Source organism: Hyperoodon ampullatus (genome assembly GCF_949752795.1).
Source record: "Hyperoodon ampullatus genome assembly, chromosome: 1".
Taxonomy (NCBI): domain Eukaryota; kingdom Metazoa; phylum Chordata; class Mammalia; order Artiodactyla; family Ziphiidae; genus Hyperoodon; species Hyperoodon ampullatus.
This window is the reverse complement of record NC_136914.1, coordinates 227,113,077-227,130,576: the sequence shown is the minus strand read 5'-3', so window position 1 is coordinate 227,130,576 and position 17,500 is coordinate 227,113,077. Positions and strand designations below refer to the sequence as shown.

The window sequence follows — 17,500 nt, the reverse complement described above, 5'->3', positions numbered from 1 at the left end:
CGGGAGCAATTAACGGGGCTTTTGACTCTCGGGGAAGTCAAGACTCTTCATAAGCAGAAAGGGGCAACAGCACTTCAGTGGATTTTGCTCATTTTCTCTCTGTTTCAGGAGAGCGAAGACAGCACGTGGAGTCTGAGCGCATCTGAGGGCGTCAGAGGCAGGGCCGGCCCCTGTGCCCTCTGAGCCTCGCAGGCTGCCTTTATGGCACATGGGACAAAGCTCCAGGGGGAGAGAAGTTAAGGAATATGTCTGACTTTTTTCTTCTTTCTTTTAAAAAAACAGGATATTCTTCAATTAATTCATCCTGTCGCTTTCTTTAATTCTTTTGACATCTGCTCAAATTAAGGGTGAGGATATCGAGTCGTGAAAAGGTGAAGGAAAGCTTTGCTGTGTCTTTTTTTTTTTTTGAATTTTAGATTTTTTTTTTTTTGTACAGCAGGTTCTTATTGGTGATCTATTTTATATATATTAGTGTATATATGTCAATCCCAATCTCCCAATTCATCCCACCACCGAGCTTTGCTGTGTCTTTTCTTATCAGCTGAGGAAAGGGAGATGTTTGTGACACTCACCAGGGGTGTGCTTCTGGCGTTTAGCTCCGGGGGGCGCTGCGGAGGCCGTGGGTGGGTGTGGACAGAGCCCCCTGACCATGAAGTCCTCTGGAAGAGTCAGAGAGTGAGCTGGGATGACCCAGCTCAGAGGAAGGTTGGTCCCAAGTTTGTTTGCATCCCGGCAGCACCGGGGCATCTGCCTGCTCCCCACTGACGCCGCCATGAGAAGCCCTCTAGTGGGGACCGGCGGTACTGCGGGCCTCTCTGACATCAGCACCCATATTGTCCCTCTGGACCCCCAGCTCAGTGTGGAGCCCGCCCCAGTTAAGAGGGTAGTGAATTGGGGGGTCAGAGGGACGTTCGGGGGCTTCCTCGGTGGCCCGGAGCACAGTGGTGGGAACACGCTGGCCTGTCCACGTGCCCGGGCTGGACAGCAGGCAGAGGTGACACGCCGTGTCCTTTGCAGAGGGCAGGCAGGGCCTTCCTGAGGATGCTAAGTAAGCTGCCTTGTCGGGATGGATGCTGGTTCTGTCAGCTTATCCTCTTGGAGAGTTGCAGTTGAGCAGAACAAGCAGAGTGGTGCTGTCTGGAGGCCACCTCCACTCCTAGGGCCGCAGGGGGAGGTGGAGGCACTTTTCCTGGCCCATGTTTTCTACTGTCACTGTGCCAGCCCACACTGTGCCATCTGTAGGGTCCTGTGGACTCTCTGCTCACACTGGGGTTTTGATCATTCTCTACCTTTTTTTTTTTTGTAATTGCAGAATCATAAACTATTTTAATTTCAAGGTTAGCAATTTTCTCTTGCATACTTAATTTATAATTAGCTGGTTTATAAACCTGTTCTGTGAATATAATTTTACTGTTGCCAAATGTTCTTCATGAATAATTAAGGGCAAATCCCTATTTATCAAATTATTAATATACTTAATAGCCTTGTTTTCATAAACAATGCATTGGAGTTGGATTTAAAGAAAATCCTTCTCTGAGGGATCTGGTGTTTGGTTTCCACCACGGTGAGGACCCTCTCGGGGTGTCTGCACAGAGGGACACTTGTGCTGTGTTGATGTCACGGCCCCCGGCCTTTTTTCCTCCACAAAGGCCCAGGTATCAGTAGCTGGACAGACACAATGGCCATTCACCAGTGGGACTGGCCTCCTTGGCCTTGTGAACAATGTTGTTATTTGTTCCTAGCAGTTCAGCAGGAGCGTTTTTTGGAGGAAATGTAACAGATGAAACCATCCTTTCAGCCTTTTAAGATCTCTTTTGCCATAATCCTACCCCCATTAGCAGGGTACCGCTTTTCAAAGCGAGGAAAGCAACTTTTGCGTGCGAGTTTGGACATAAAAAGCCGTAGTCCCGGCCCTCCTGTTCGGTGACCTGGATCCTGTAGGATTCAGGTCCAGAAGACAGAGGCAGAGCCGCAGAACGTGCTTCACCTGGGAAGGAAATGAAAACTCAGGCGGGGAGTTGGGGCGGTGAGGGTAACGCTCTCCGGGCCCACGCGGCCCCGCCTTCCTCAGCTCTCTTCGATTTCATCGAGGACAACAGGGCTGTTTTTTCTCCTTGGACCAGCATCCAGATCACCTGCTCGCCAACAGAAGGTTCCCAGCTGACGCCTATCAATAGTTTGAACAACTGAAACAATAAGCAAGCCCACCATGCTAGTTCAGAACTATCCACTTAACATCAAACTTGTGGGGTGTATCAGCCAAGGGTCTCCGGCCTCCCTGCCGGGCGTTTTAGGGGCCGAGCGTCTCTCGGGAGCGTGGGAGCCGGCAGCCCCGGCCAGGCGAGGTGGTGGTGGTGGTGGGGAGCCTTTTTTGTGTTTGCTGATTACCATCCGCTGGGTTTCCCGTCCACAGCCTGGAAGGAGATGAGGGCCGCGCTTCTCTGTTCTTGGGGCTGCCATGTGTGAGCCCCTTGCCATGTGTGTGCGACGCCGTGTGTGTGATTCATTCCAGAGCAGTTTTAGTCCTCATAAAATATTCATTTTGCTTGTGCAGGGCCCTGTAATTGCCGTCTCTCACCCTGAATTATTTATGCCTTGCACAGGCTGACAAAGCTTTGCCATGCGGCCCTAGATGAATCAGAAACACGGGTCTTTGCTGCCAACAGCATTATAGTTTCACAAAATATGGCACCAGCGTCACTCTGGGCCGCCTCATCTCTAAATCCAGCTTTTCTTGATTTGACATTTTCTTTGCTCTTCCATTGTCTTAGGCAGGCAGAAAGGTTGCCTCTTAACTCGAAGCAGCAACCTTTCTTGCTTGCATGATAGCCGCTGTGCTTGAGAGGGCTGATGTATCTTTATTGCCCTTACTTTTTTCACGCTCGGTAACAAGACAGTGCTTGGGCCCACTTTAAAGCCATATATTATACATTAGCGATAAAGTGATGCAAATAGTCCTGAATACTCTTCAAACAGACAGTGGAGATCAGCCCGGATCTGGCTGCTTGTCACAAAAACAGAAAATAAAAGGTGACTGGGAACTTGGGCTGAGCTGCCCGCTCCCGGCTGCGGGCTGCACGCAGGCCCGGCCTGAGGGCCCCAGATGGGGCGGGAGACTTGTATGGGCCCCTTTGCGGGCGGACAAAGCAAGGCGGGCTCCCCACTCGCAGCATCTCTTCAGCATCCAGCCTCTTCCCCAGCTCGGGCTCGCCCCGACATCTCCGCTTTGCAGCCGGGCGCCTGCCAACGGGTATTTCCTTGTGTTTCTGCGTTCCAGCCTGAGAGCCCCTTTCTGGCCAGGGGTACACGGGTGTGCACGATCCCTGCACACCAGGACACGGGCACTTAGAACGCACCGCGTCCAGATATTTAGGGAAACCAAGTATCATGAATTAGGCGCTGGCAGGATGCAGCGAAACTCCTCCACGAGCCTTTCCAAACTGGAAAGCAGAGACACCCAGTCGGCTCTGAATGTCAGGAGCTCTTGTTTCTAAGCCGAGACAATGACAACCTGCAACGATTCCAGTGCAAAATTCCCACGTGCCGAAGGGCTCCAGGAAAGAGAATCTGTGGAATAATATTCACACACAGGGCTCTACGGAGGCATGGGGAGCTGGGCAGGCGGGACCGTGATTTGAACACCTTGGTTCTTCCCTGAGCCACAGAAGGGGCTTAATTTACGGCTCCTGGCTCATCAACAAAGGGAGGGGAAGAGGGAAGGCTCGGTGCTGTTTCAAGTAATGGATGACCCGGACACACATTTCTCTTGTATTTGTTGACACGCAGGAGTAATGAAGTTAAAGCTTTGCACACATGTGCCCCTCATTAAGCTGCATTACCTGCATTAAAACTAATAATTGCCACTCAGAGCTGGGCTTCCATTAATCATTTATAATGTTTTAATAAGTTTTTAATCAGGACCTAAAAGGCTAGAGAGGCCGGCGTAGGCAGGTTCGACACTGGTGTCCTGTGTGCACGCACAGGCCTGATTTAAAATGTGATTTTTTTTTTATTAATAATTCAGCCCACGAAGATGATGGTTCTTAATTAAGCAAGCTGGCATGGACGAGGAAAACGTGTGTCTGAATGGGAAAACACGAACAAGGTCTTTCCCACTTGGAGATTGGGGGGGAAAATAAACCCCAAAGAAAAAACCTCGTGTTTGTTTTGAGGATGCTCTCCGCTGCCGACAGAAACCAGAACGGCAAGAAGGGTGATCCCCTTATCGTCACGTCCCTCCCCACGCACCCCCGTTCGGTGGGAGAGGTTTGAAACCCTAAGTTCGGATAAGCATAGGCACTTAATCTCTGCACACGAAGTCTCTGTAAAAGTCTCCCCTGGAGCTGGCAACAAGTCAGGGGGTGCATCTGATGTGAGACAAGTGATGCTGGCATTTTTCTTAAATAAGGAGCTCCGTGATCAGAGCTGGCAAATAGAGAGCAGTGTCCAGAGGGAGTGAGGAAGCTGTTTTAATGAGCCCGCAGCGAAAGACAAAATACAGACTGATTGACAGGGCGAATGATCTGCTGGGGAAATAATGTCAATGCCGCATCGCCCATTAGAAAGAGAGAAATAGGTACAGGGGGAGAAAAGAAAGATAGGCACTTGAAACAAGAACCCTGGTGTAAATATAGCGCACTTCACATTTCTTTTGTGTTGTGCGGTTGACTTCTTTTAAACAGATAACCTTATCAAAACTATCATGAGCTATCAGGCACAGTTACAGAAAATACTAACTAGAATCCTGACAGCAAGCCAGGGAGGGTAACGGAAAAGCGCAGAGCCTGGGCATGCATTTGCTTCGAGAACGTCTACCTGGGTTTTACTTATCGGAACACATTAAAGCCACCCAGAAAAGTTTAACGCGAGTCGTACACGTTTCTCCAGAAGGAGGGCTCGGCAGGATGTGTCCTGGGCGTGGAGATTGAACTGGCCGGCAAAGCTATTAAATCCCATCAGATCTCCTTGGCATCATTTTAATGAGAATCATTGCACAAGTACAAGATCATGGTATCTGTAAGTGCCTCTTGACAGCCGCTGCTGAAATTGTGATGAAACGAAAAACCATTATAGCAGAAATTTAGCGATAAGGCTCTTTGGGGGGACGGTAGGGCCTGGTGTGGCTGTGGACCTCGAAGGGTTAATTTTCTAAACCTAATAATGTTCGATAGTGAGGTATTTGTCAGGAGATAAAGAAGTGATAGAATCTGGGAAGTGGGTCCCTTGGCGATTGTAGTACAAATATTGTTAATGCGGTGTGGTTACTACAGCGAGGGAAAGTAAAATAGCTCCAGTCCGCTAGAGACAGCCTCTGCTACAGTAGAGCAGGAACCTCCAGACAAAGGCCAGTAATTGTTGAACCGCGAGTCAAGCCGTGGATATTTTCAAATCCTCCTCTATCTGCATTTACATGCGGGATATCATGCGTGCCGGGGGACGGCGCCCACGGGGACCGGGAACCCCCAGTGGGGAGTCGGGCAGCCCCAGCCCTCTTGCCCGGGAGGGAGGCCCCTCACAAAGGCCATCTGGGCCCGGCTGTAAAATTCAGTCCCGTCCCCCGCTCTGGCCCCTTCCTGATGACGTCATGCAGGCACTACAAGTATATGAGACCCATAACTTGAAATGTACAAGAATTTAATAAGTCTGGTGTTAAAGCAATTTGTCATGGCATATTTGAAGAATAAATCAGACTAATGGAGCAGATTTTCCCTCCCGTATGGCATTACAGGCCGTGAGCCCAGTCATAGCTAATGGCAGGGGTGGGAGAAAAAGAGAGGCCTGACATTAAGACCCTCGCATTTTGGAAATCCGATACGTATTGACCTGTGTACTATCTCAGTGCACAGATCTGATGTCAGCAGAGTGTACTCGTGTATAGGAACTGCTCATTACAGGTTTTCTGAAGGAAGCACATTGTCTCTGAGCCCCAGAAGCCGATCGGCTAGGATTGCTCAGTAATCAATACCGCAGCAACTGATGGCCCGGCACACACCGCAGCTGCGGCCACTGCTTTCAGGGACTTCCCAGTAATTAGCCGGGACTTGGAGGCAAGCACTCCACCACCGGTCACTTCCTTATCAGTCAGGGAAAAGTCTCGTAAAGGCTCTATCTTCTAATTTGACTCTTTCACTATTTCCCTTCAAGAGGGCAGTAGCGGCCCCAGCGACCGACACCCCGGGAGGGGCCGCTGCCCTGTGGGGCTCCTCGTCCCTTTGGGCGGGGACCTCCTCGCTGTGGTGGCGAATGGAAGCGAGGTGGGCGGCCCACGAAGGTACCCGCTTTCAGGGGAACGGTTCAGCAGCGTCAGCCCAGTCGCAGGGCTGTGCAGCCACCACCGTCTCCTTCCCAACATTTCTGTCACCCCCCAAAAGGAGACCCCATGCCCATCAGGCACTTCCCCAGCCCCGCAGCCCCTGGCAGCCACCAGAGGGTGGCGACTTTCCCAGCTGCATCTTCTGGCCGCTTTTCTCTACCCACTCTTCCGTGTCAAGGTTATTAGGTATGAAAAGAGCCTCCTGGTTTTGCGTCCTGGATGCAGTAACTAAAGACATAGGGGCTCGATCAGGAACGGGGGCCCTGCCCTCCCGGAACCCCGGAAGCTGTCAGCGCCGTGATTTACACACAAATGCTTTGGGAGTTTTGATGGATGACATGGAGGCCTATCCAGTGGCATTAGTTGGCTGCTTGTTAAGAGCTCAGCCTGAAGGTGGAAAATCGGGACCTCCACCCCTGCCCCAGATACCAGTATACTTTTCAACCCTGGACTCAGGTTTCCCACGTCACTTGTGATCGAGGGCCAGGAGAGGAGGCCGTGGCCGCTCGGACTGAGGCTGGGTTCACGTGCGGGAGGGGCTGCTGGAAGCCGGAGCTCTGTCCTGGGTGTGCCCGTCACCTGTGCTCAGGGGGCCCGTCTGGGTCTCCCGGCTCGCAGCCTCGTGGCCTTGAAGCCTGCGGTCACTCCTGTTTCCAGGCACCCGGAAGACCAGGCCCCGAGACAGTCTAAAACTCGACAGTTAAAAAAAATTTTTTTAAATCTCTGCACATAGTGTTTCCTGAGATGCTGCGTGCGAATAGGTAGTTTCAGACATGTGATAGCCACATGCAAAGAACAGCCGTTGAGACAGCTCCAAGTTTCCTTTTTCTCCTCAATCACCAGGGTGCACACGCCAAGCCCACTGCATTTCTAAGGAGACAATCCATTTCTCCTTTGACCAGAGGGAAAGAAATCATTATTACATGATTAGTGGCTCCGGCTAGGTGAGGAACAGCAGTGGCAGGGAAGGCGGTGAGGATGAGTGGTATTAATTACCTAACGCTTGCCGGCAGGATCATTTTATCCGTGATTTGGCCATTGGTAAGTTGCAGCTTTTGATAAAAGTGGGCAAGTTCTTAGCTACTGGAAACAGGAGGGAAGGGGCTGGTGTCAGATGAGATGCATCTCATCAGCTTTTCTCTGACAAACCAAATTCATTCCTTATGTAATTGATAACGGCCTTGGCCAATTACTTCACACATTACAATACACAGAGGCCCCCTTCGCAGGTTTTGCAGGGCTGTAATTAGCTATGCTAATACCCCCTTTATTGGCCCTAATACTGCTCAACACCTTTTGCCACCCTGGAACCCACTAGAGCCCCATGGCCTGTCAGGACCGCTGATTATTGAGAAGGATAGCTTTAATCAAACCTAATTGCAGTTAATTTTTCTCTCCTCTCTGTTGCCAGCGTCTAATGCCACGGACTCCTTGATATTCCATTAAATTACAATTAAACGGCCTCCTTTGTTTCTGATTGTCCTGAACGACACCACAAAGTTCTGTAGCCGCTTAAAGGAGAGTGTTTGGTCCTAATTGCCTGCTGGCCCACAAAGGGCCAATTTACACAATACCCATGTAGGATTTAAACAGTTCATAATGTAATGGACATTACACAGGAGCCTAAGACTACAATTAAAATGATTTTCATCAGATAGAGAAGCCCTGGTTAATCAGCTTCATAAAAGTAAATATAAGTGAACTAATTCATAGCTTAAACACACAGAAGGGGGGCAGACTTTGAAATCGGTTACTGAGGCGAGGGTTGCCCCCTACTGCGTGAGGCCCAGAGTGGGCTCCAGCTAACACGGTCGGTCCTGCTGTTCGAGCCCCGCTGAAGGTGCCCGTGTCCTGCCGCCGAGCACTTCCGGGGGCACCGGCGTTACTGGGGAGGATGCTGGCACAAATGCCACCGAGACCAAACTGAACTTTCTACCGAGCACAACTGTCCCTGCAGAAGGGAGGGCGGCCTTGGAGTCTTCAGCTCAGGCTCCAGCTCTCAGGGGCTGGACCCAGCAGCTCTCCCATCCCTGCCTCCCAGTGAGAGGGCCCCTGGGCCCGTCTTCACAGGATGCCCCAGAGTCGGGAGAGGCAGCCTCTTGTTCCCAGCTCTCCTAAGAGCGAAGGAGATCACCCACGTGGCTCTTCTGCTAATCCCCGCGCGCCCTAAAAGAGGAAACCTGACTTCCAAAGTAATGAGATCACACCTTTCCCCCTTCTAATCGCTGCTGAGAACTTTCCAGGATTCTGTGCGCTGTCTCCGAGCGGAACAGTACCGGGGAGTTTCGACTGATGGGTAGCAGTGTGCCCTGAGCTGCAGCTTCCTTCCCCTCCTGCCTGGGAGAAACAAGTAAATAAAGCCCATATTTCAAGCTTGATTTACTCTGGTACCTACTGTGAAAGATGATGACTCTTTAGGGAAATAAAGACAGGGTCAGGGAATTAGTGTACATAATGGTCATTTTGATGATGGGCCAACAGATGCAGCCGGGAGCACACTGTACACAATTAAGCATAATGTACTAATGACAGGTTAGAATTTTTATCGCCTCTTTGCCATCGAGCAGCAAATCCATGGCTAGCAGTAATAAAGAGTTTATTGGTGTTAAAGCCAAAGATTTTCTGACACAGGAAAGATTTTTCCTTTCATAACAAGAGTATTAAATCCTCTGTGTACCAGACTCTAGAAGTGAGATATGTAAAGTGCCTGTCAGATATTTCTTAGAAAAAAGCCAATTAAAGGGTAATTGAGTAAAGGATGAGAGCCACCATTTGACTTCACGCGTCCGCATTCCTTTCTCACCCTACCCGAACGCCCCAGCGCCAGCGAGCCCTCGCTAGCGGAGGCACACACTCACCCCGGACGTGACGGTGCGCGGGGTCGGGAGCCACGCGCTGGCTGGGCCGTGCCGCCCGCCTCGAGGAGGCCTGATTGAATCCTCGAGGAACCGAAATGAGGGTGAAAACTAAGCGCAAGGCTCCTCTCCCTCCGTAAGGGCCCAACCTGCGTCCGTTCCCACGCATGTCGGGCCTTATTTCGTTTGTGTAATTGGGGCCCGAGTGCCTGGGAGGGATCCTGCTCTGTAGGGCCGTGCGCTCCAGACCTGCAGGTCTTTCTAAGTCCTCTCGCTGCTTTTTGAGAAACTTTGAAAAGAATCCTACCATTGCCTACGCATCCAAAACGTGTAAGTGTGTGCGTGCATGCACACGCACCCACCTGCTCCGGAGTTGATGACGGTATTGAAGGCCCACGTGGGCCAGGCCGCTTATGCCCACAGTGACCATGCACGGCGCGGGCCGTTCAGGCTCAGTGCCCGCTCTGCCCTCCAGGAGGTGAAAGGGTGAGAGCTGGCTAAAAAGACATCAAGGAATTTAAAGAAACCTCCTCTGGAGGGGGGAGAAATCAGACCACACAAAAGCTCCCCCAGTCGGCTCCATGCAGATGAGCGGCTCCGGCCGGCGCCTGCCTGGAGATTAGCTGGGTGGTAATGTGAGGCGTAATTGTGCCATGTGGCTGCCCCCGAAGTGAGAACCTAATTGCCTGACAGGACGATAACTTTGTGACGCCCTCACCTTGTTAGGCCCTTATGCGGTTGGGCGCAGGGTGGCCGCAGGTGCGCTTAATTTACCTCGCTGCAGAGTGCGTGGAGCTTAATTGCACCGTGGTTGTTAGAAACTGGTGGGTGGACGGCCGGGCAGCTTACTGTATGCTGATGGCAGATGGTGTTCAGAGGCGCGGCGGGCTAAGTGTATAGGTGAGGCGAGTTAATAAAAGATGTAAATTCTGGCCTAAAATAGTGAGGCCGCGCGGGATGTAAGGAGATTTAATTAAGTGGCCACTATTCTTTCTCCCATCAGTCGGATTTTCCTCTGCCCTGGTGGAAAGTCGTCCGGGGTATGTTGGGAATGCAGCTGGAGACATGAATCTCAGACTCCCAAATCTTTTTATTTTCTGATATGATAATCAGCCGCAAGGAACCTTGACTGCCGGGTTGAAGTCAAGGAAATCGTGTGAAACTTCATAAAAAAGTAGTCATCAACCAGTAGGACAGAGGATATTTGGAAAGAAGATAGAGGAGATGTCTGTTGATAGCCTTGTGGACAGGGTGTCAGCCCAGAGGCCCCAGCTTTTTTGGGCTCAGGACACGGGTGGCCTTCTCCAGACAAGCCGAGCTGGTGCAGGGCCGAGACCCCCTGTTCTCCCGTGGCTGGCGGTGCATCCAGGCCTCCCGGGGTCCATGCGCTCCTGTTGTGAGCCAGAGCTTCCATGTTTGTCACAGAGCACGCGGGAACGGGAGGACAAGGTGATGATGTTTCTGTCACAGCATCTCAACACTCTGTCATGCTTCAGAACGAGGCCCGGCCTTGGCGGGAAGCAGAAACAGCTCTGCGACTAGCCTCCCCTCCAACCAGGGCAGCGCCTGGTCCCCTCCCCCTAAGCGACGGTTTCCTTGCCTCATGGAGGGTGGGGTGGGGTGGGGTGGGGCTTGATCGGTCCCTTAAAACCACACGTAGGCCTTTCACAGAAGTCGTTGCTGCCCTTAAAACAGCACCCCAGATCTTCTCTTAAGAGTCATACCTATTGTAACTTGAAAAGCCCATCTTTAAAAGCGTGTTTACCTAGGCAGTGATGGCCCCTGGGCTTGGGTTGCCAGGTAGAATTCAGCACGTCCAGTTAACTTTGAATTTCGGAGAAACAGTTTTTTTTTTTTTAGGATAGGTATGCTTTGGGACAGGCCTAGCCTAAAAAATTATTCGTTGTTTATCTGGAATTCAAGTTTAACTAGGCATCCTGTGTTTTTATTTGCTGAAGCTGGCAGCCCTCTCTGGGGTGGACGGGTCCCCGGTGATTAATGGTGGTGCAAAGATCCAAGTGAGAAATGGCCAATTTAAGTCACGGTTGTTATTATAAAGCTTGGAAACCCCCAGTGTCAAGACAAATGTAAGTCCCTGCTTCCTCGTGTGGAGATCTTCCACAGTGCCCAGTGGACCCGGAGGTGCCTGCCTGGCCTCTCCCGAGTTCTCTCTCTCTCCCTATCGCCCCCTACAGGGCAGCCAGCAGGTGGTATGGGGTCGGCTCCCCACGCAAGAGTGTCTTTCAAAAAAGTCTGTGTCTTTTGTCTGATAACCCTAACAAATATCCATTTTTTGTATTTTTATAGATTCTTTCTAAAGTTTTTCCTCAAGTGCAATCAGAACTGTTTGAAGAATGCAGGCAACCCTCGGGACATGCGAAGATTCCAGGTACACGATTCTGGACCGTGGTCCAGACTTAACGCTATGAAAGTTGAATTCCCTGATGTTGCAGTTGTTCGGAAACCAACCTTTAGTTCTCAGGGGCTTGGGTGCAAATGAGTCAGGATGGGCTCATTCGAAAGAATATTTAAATCGAATGCTTTAAAAATGATCTGGCGCCTCAGTCCGTCAGAGTCATGGAGCCTAGTCGTGGCCCGCGACAAAGTGAAGCTGGCTCTGGAAACGGGACCTGAGCTTTTGCTCTGATGACAGGGTGTGCCTCTGCCTCCTGGGGCAGTGCACACCGCCCTGGCCCTCTGTGTCGGGCTGCGGGGTACCCCGAAATCAGAGCGATCAGGGCTGTGGGTTAAGGTGGAGTCTGCCTTACATTCAATCCTGGTGAGTCCTGTGGGTGTGTTTCAAAATGACTGTTTTAGGATTTTTGCAAGTAAAGTCCTCCTAAGGGTAGCATCTCATTTAGTCTGTTTCCTCAGTTGGACCTTGCTGTTCATGCTTGTTTGGTTGGTTAGGCTTTGGGCCCATGCTGAAGACCTTCCTTAGGGATGGATTGGTCTGTGGTAGGGGAGGACCACTAGGTAATATATGGGGTGTACTCAGGACTGAGGGGGCTGCACCTGTTCCATGCAGGCCTCTACCAATTCCAGAGTGTTTCCCCAGCTCAGCTTCCCTCCCCTGAGGCTGGGCTCTTCTCACCTCCTTAATTCCACACCTCGGAGCTAGACCGTGTTCCTGAGCCCAGGCTAACTTGTCCTCTGGTGAGTTGTCCTCAGATCAGAGGATTTCCTCTGGAGGAGAGGTGTGGAGAGCCAGTTGGGCTCAGGGGTAAATCCTGATCCAGTCATGGTTTTCTTGCCTTTGTTTGTGAATGACTAGGAGGTGACTTCAGGGTGAAGCGTGCTCAGCACACATGATGGATTGTTCTGCTGATTTTAATTGTAAAGATATCTGGGCGGGGACCCCAAACCGCTCCTGGTCCCGACCCACCAGAGAGGAATTTGGAAGCTTACTGCTAGGCTGGATGTTACCAGATACTTCTTCTTTGGGATTTAGACTAGTTTACCATCAAATCACTCAAAGCTTTTTTTTAGAAATGTAAGTTATGCTTCAGTCTTCAGGCGAAATGTGACCATCTGTCTTGACATCCAGGCAGCCAGTCAGGGCGGTGGAGCTGGTGGACCCGCCGACTGTCATGCCCTGACCCTGGGGGCCGTGTCTCTTGCAGACAGCGGGGCGGGCTTCCGCTTCTCTTGCGCGAGGCTTCACGTTGGTCCATCGAGCAGAGTGGAGGTGGTCACACGTTGGCTCGCCAGTGGCTGAAGGCAGCGTCAGTGGCAGGTGGAGCCCGCGGTTACTAGAAGGACTTCCTCCCTCTCTTTAGCTAATCTCCCTGCCTCTCAGGAGGCTTAACTGGACTTAACACTAGGTCAGGGCTTACACGACGTTTCCAGCGGGCACCACGATCTCAGCACCTTTCTGTAGGTGCACCGCAGGGCTGGCCCGGCTGAGAAACAAACACAGCTTGTCTGCTTTCTCTGCTCAACTATGCTTTTCCCTTGGTGACTGACCTATATAGAGATGACAGAGCAAAGACAGTGTCCCTTTTTATTTTTATTTTTACCCTTTCTTGTTTCTTTAACTTATCACGGTCTAGGACTGTAAAGAGGATCAGGTCTGCAGCTCGCTGTTAGTCCTGTGTCTTCGCACCCCATTCGGGGGAAGTGTTGGTAGAGGTCCCCCTGCGTCCAGGGTGGGGTCTGGTGGACAGGCTGCCAGGAGGGTGCCTTTGTGACCCCGGCAGCCCTGAGTCCCCCACGTAGAGGCTGCCAGGCGAGTAGTGGCCCCAGAGTGGGGTCAGAGCCACCTCTGCTAGGGCAGTGGAGATAGTTGAGAGAGATGATGCTGAGGCGTCTGGGCCTGGACCCGGGGATGCTGGTGGTGGCACTGACATTATTTCGAGGCACAGAGGGGCCTGACGTTGTGGAGACTTTAACGATCTTGGCGATGCCCACAGCCAGAGAGAGTCATCTGGGAAGGTGTCCCCTTCCTTTGCGGGGCTGTGGGTGCAGTGGGTACTGGTCCTGCTTCACAGGGTTCCTGTGGGGCCTGAGATTTTTATAAAAAATCAGTTACTCACAGATGTATTTACATATAAGTATGCAGCTTTGCTTTTTAAAAAAATCTTACCTATTTACAATCACTTTTATGTATCATTTTTTCTTAACTAGTAGACTTCCTTTTTTTTTTTTGCGGTACGCGGGCCTCTCACTGCTGTGGCCTCTCCCGTTGCGGAGCACAGGCTCCGGACGCGCAGGCTCGGCGGCCATGGCTCACGGGCCAAGCCGCTCCGCGGCATGTGGGATCTTCCCGGACCAGGGCATGAACCCGTGTCCCCTGCATCGGCAGGCGGACTCTCAACCACTGCGCCACCAGGGAAGCCCTAGACTTCCTTTTTTAGAGCAGTTTTATTTAGGTTTACAGAAAAATTTCACAGAAAGTGAAGAATTCCCATGAGCCCCTGGCCTCCCCTCCCCCCGACTCTCCTCTGTTATTAGCATCTTGCATCCGTCTGGCTCGTCGTTAACTGAGATCCACTGTAGCTGTGGCTTTGAACTCACTGTACGTGGCACGCCTTGACGTGTGCCCACCCTCCTGCCCAGCTGTTCTCCGTGGGGTCGTGGTTCTCTAGGTGGTGCCAGCCCTCTCCACTGCCCAAACATGGCAAGGAACCGGGCTCTCTCCACCCCAAATCCAGGCTCCGGCCCCCAGGTCCTGCCGTAAGACCCAGACTGAAGCTGCGCTCACATCTGTGCTACCCCAGCTATTCTGGAAATAATGCAGTATACAGACCCACCTCTGTTCAAGGAAGCTCTCAAGGCCGGTGTAATTTCCTGTTTCCTGGGTCCATTAGGTGGGGGGTGCCATTTCTGGGGTGCTTGTTCCAAGCTCCCCTGGGAGGACCTCTGGGGTCCTCAAGGCCGTCCCTGCCAGTGTGACTTCCTTTTTTTTACTTCTGCGAAGCACTGAGCATGTGGGGGAGCCCGGCCCCCATCTCTTCCCCGGCCACCCCCACCCCGAACCTGGACCTCAGGGCCGCGCCTTGCCCTCCAACAGGATCACACTCCCTTGGTAGAGCAGGTGCTAGCCATCCTCTCCATCCTTCACCGTGAACTTGAGAAAGGGTACTTTCCCTGCACTGAAGCCATTTTATTCCTATTCAGCTCGGTCTTTTCAGATGCAAAAACGTTCATTACCAGACGGTGGATGTAATTGTGACATTGACCCGGGGATCATTTGATGATAGGATAGGATGTGGGGAGCAGAAGCAGCTTCTGATTTATGAAGCCTTTTTTTGGGAGGGGGGCAACTCTGGATCCTCAACAACTCTTCCAGGAAGGACAGTCTCCAGTGAACTCATTTTAATTAGATAAACTATCTAATCAATATCTGAATAGATCAATCAAAATAGCAGCTTTAAAATGAGTGGCTGGAGGGGTGCCTCTGAAGCTAATGGTGAGAAGAATATGTCTGTGGATTGAATTCACTTGTTAGCATAACAGGAGATTAAACTGTAATTAGTGCAGCAGGTCTGGAAGAGAAGCAATCGTGAGTCACAGCAAAACTGCCCACACACCCCATTAGCCAAAAACGCTGTGCGCGCACGTGGCCTCGAGGGGGATCCGGGAGCAAGAGTGGGTCGCTGGCTCAAGACCTTGGGGGCTGGCTTGCTGGGGCATCCGTGAAGGGGCCTGACACCTGGCAGGGCCCCGCCTCCACCTCCAACTCCGGTTTCACCTGCGCTTGTCTCTGCAGGTTGTCGTGTCGACCACGGTCAACGTGGACGGCCACGTGCTGGCCGTGTCTGACAACATGTTTGTGCACAACAACTCCAAACACGGGCGGCGGGCCCGCCGCCTGGACCCGTCAGAAGGTACGGCCCCTTCTTATCTGGAAAATGGTAGGCACATGCTACATGCCTTTTTTTTTTTTTTTTAATTTGCGATGCTTCTTTTTCTTCGTGCCATCCTTTCTGTTGATTCACGCCCAGTTGCTCCCGCCAGGCCCCCTCGCTGGTCAGACCCCCGTCCCTGGGACAGAGCCCCCCGCCCCAGCATCCCTCTCCCCTCCCTCACTGGCGGTCTCAGCTTTCCCACCCACCTCACCTGCCGTGGCCCTCACTTTATTGGTTTGTCTGTGTCTGAGCTTGCTTTTGCTGAGCGCTTTTCCTGCAGTTTTAATGTATTTGGTTTTATTTTGGCTGGTCTAGCCCCCATCCGGCTCATCCCCAGATGCTTTGGGCACCTTTTGGTGGGCGCTCACATCCTGGTCCCGTGAGCCTGAGCTCATGGACTTCAAGGACCCCCTGGCCCTCCATGGAGAGCGGACGTGTGTGTGTGTGTGTGTGTGTGTGTGTGTGTGTGTGTGTATGCGTGTGCACGTGTGTAGGTATTCACACGTGGGGGGTGGTTGGAGGGGGTGAGGAAGAAAACGGCATAAAATGTTGCTAACCAAATGCTTTCAGGTGATGGACTCTGCTTGTTAAAAGAATTTCGGTGAGGGTGACAGGCAGGCAGGCGTGTAAGTCAGACTACGGCAACACGCAGACCCTGGGCCTTCCCAAGTCTCCCTGTCACCAGCTCCGTGCGGACGCGCGGGTCCCGCCATGTGTCACCTCCCCTCCAACATGAGGTCCTTTCCTCTCTAAGACATTTCACGAAAACCATGAGATTCTGACCAATACGAAGTGTTGGGAAAGTAATATGAGGTTTTTTTGTTTTTAAGTGAATTGCAAACAAAACAGCATGATTAAATTCTTTAGAGCAAAAGAATCCATAAAACTAAGCAGTTAGAAGACACATTCTCTAGACTGAGGTCTTGGATTTAGGAGCCGCCCGTGAGGCAGACAGACATGTACACAGGAAAATGAATGAAGCCCGTGCAGGTCATCAGAATGAAATATGATTCAGACATAAAAACTGGAAGACAATTTGTGAATCTGCTGAGGTCCACAAAAATAAACTAATTTGTTTTTCTACATTAATGACTAAGGTGTAAGAGAACAAAAATATAATAATTAAAGGTCGCCCTGGGTGCCAGGGTCATTAGAATCTGTGACGTACTGTTTATCTCCTTCCAGTGCACTGAAGGTAGGTGTGTGTTTTGCTTAGTAACCATCACTAATGAGGTTCACAATTAAGAAGGTTGGATCCCCGTCCTCAGCGCCCCGCTTCCCCAGAGAGCCAGCGCTGGTAACGTGATAGGTTCACGAGGCCCCCGCAGCCCTCTGGTGTTAGGTTGTAGCGTGGGTCCAGAATCAGCCTCCTCTAATGAGCTATTATGATCTGAGCAAAGTACAAGTATTTATTTTTGTAAGTAGCATGAAAAAGCATTTGACTGTAAGCAGAAAATATAGCATTTAGAAAAATAAAGGCCACTCGTGAGTACCTTGGAGATAAACCCCGACTAATCAAAAGCTATTTGCAGAAGCAGTCTTGCTCGAGATTATTTTAGGTTTGTTTTTCAATTTTTTTAATCAACGTTTGAACCAAGTCACTTTCTTGCAAGAGATTGAAATATCTTACCCAGTCCCCCCCAAATGACTCATAATTAAAAGATGCAAATAGGTGACTCTGAGAACTAGCACATATAGGTCTTTGAGGAGGAGGCATTAGTCATCAGTGGGAAGGGTTTTGTTTGTTGCTCTGTAATTAATGCCCAGTTCTCAAGAGCCCTACAGAATATGACGGGGTGCTCTCTGGGATGAAGAGAGATGCTTCCTCCACTTGCCGAGAGGGCTGACGCTTAGGAAGTTCATTTTAGGTTCTGGATGTATCATCCCCAAAAACCCTTTTCTTCCTTCTGCCTGGTTAGTTCATGTCTTAGGGGTGGATGTTGGCTTTGCATCGGTCCCACATTCTTTAAGGAGAAAGTGCC

At 51.1% G+C, this 17,500-nt stretch overlaps 1 protein-coding gene across 9 annotated transcripts in view; it reads left to right on the top strand.

Annotated features, from left to right (window-relative positions):
• The window catches only part of EBF3 (EBF transcription factor 3), a gene marked incomplete at both ends in the record, with an annotated part of 115,032 nt that overhangs the window by 65,462 nt on the left and 32,070 nt on the right, over positions 1-17,500 (top strand). For 5 of the 9 annotated variants that reach the window (XM_079728359.1, XM_079728358.1, XM_079728354.1 and 2 more), the window contains 2 exons: positions 11,476-11,557; positions 15,380-15,497. In XM_079728359.1, the coding sequence (XP_079584485.1) occupies positions 11,476-11,557; positions 15,380-15,497 (200 nt within the window). Of the gene's footprint in view, positions 1-11,475; positions 11,558-15,379; positions 15,525-17,500 lie in introns of all 9 variants that reach the window. The other 4 variants (XM_079728357.1, XM_079728353.1, XM_079728355.1 and 1 more) reach the window with 1 other exon arrangement.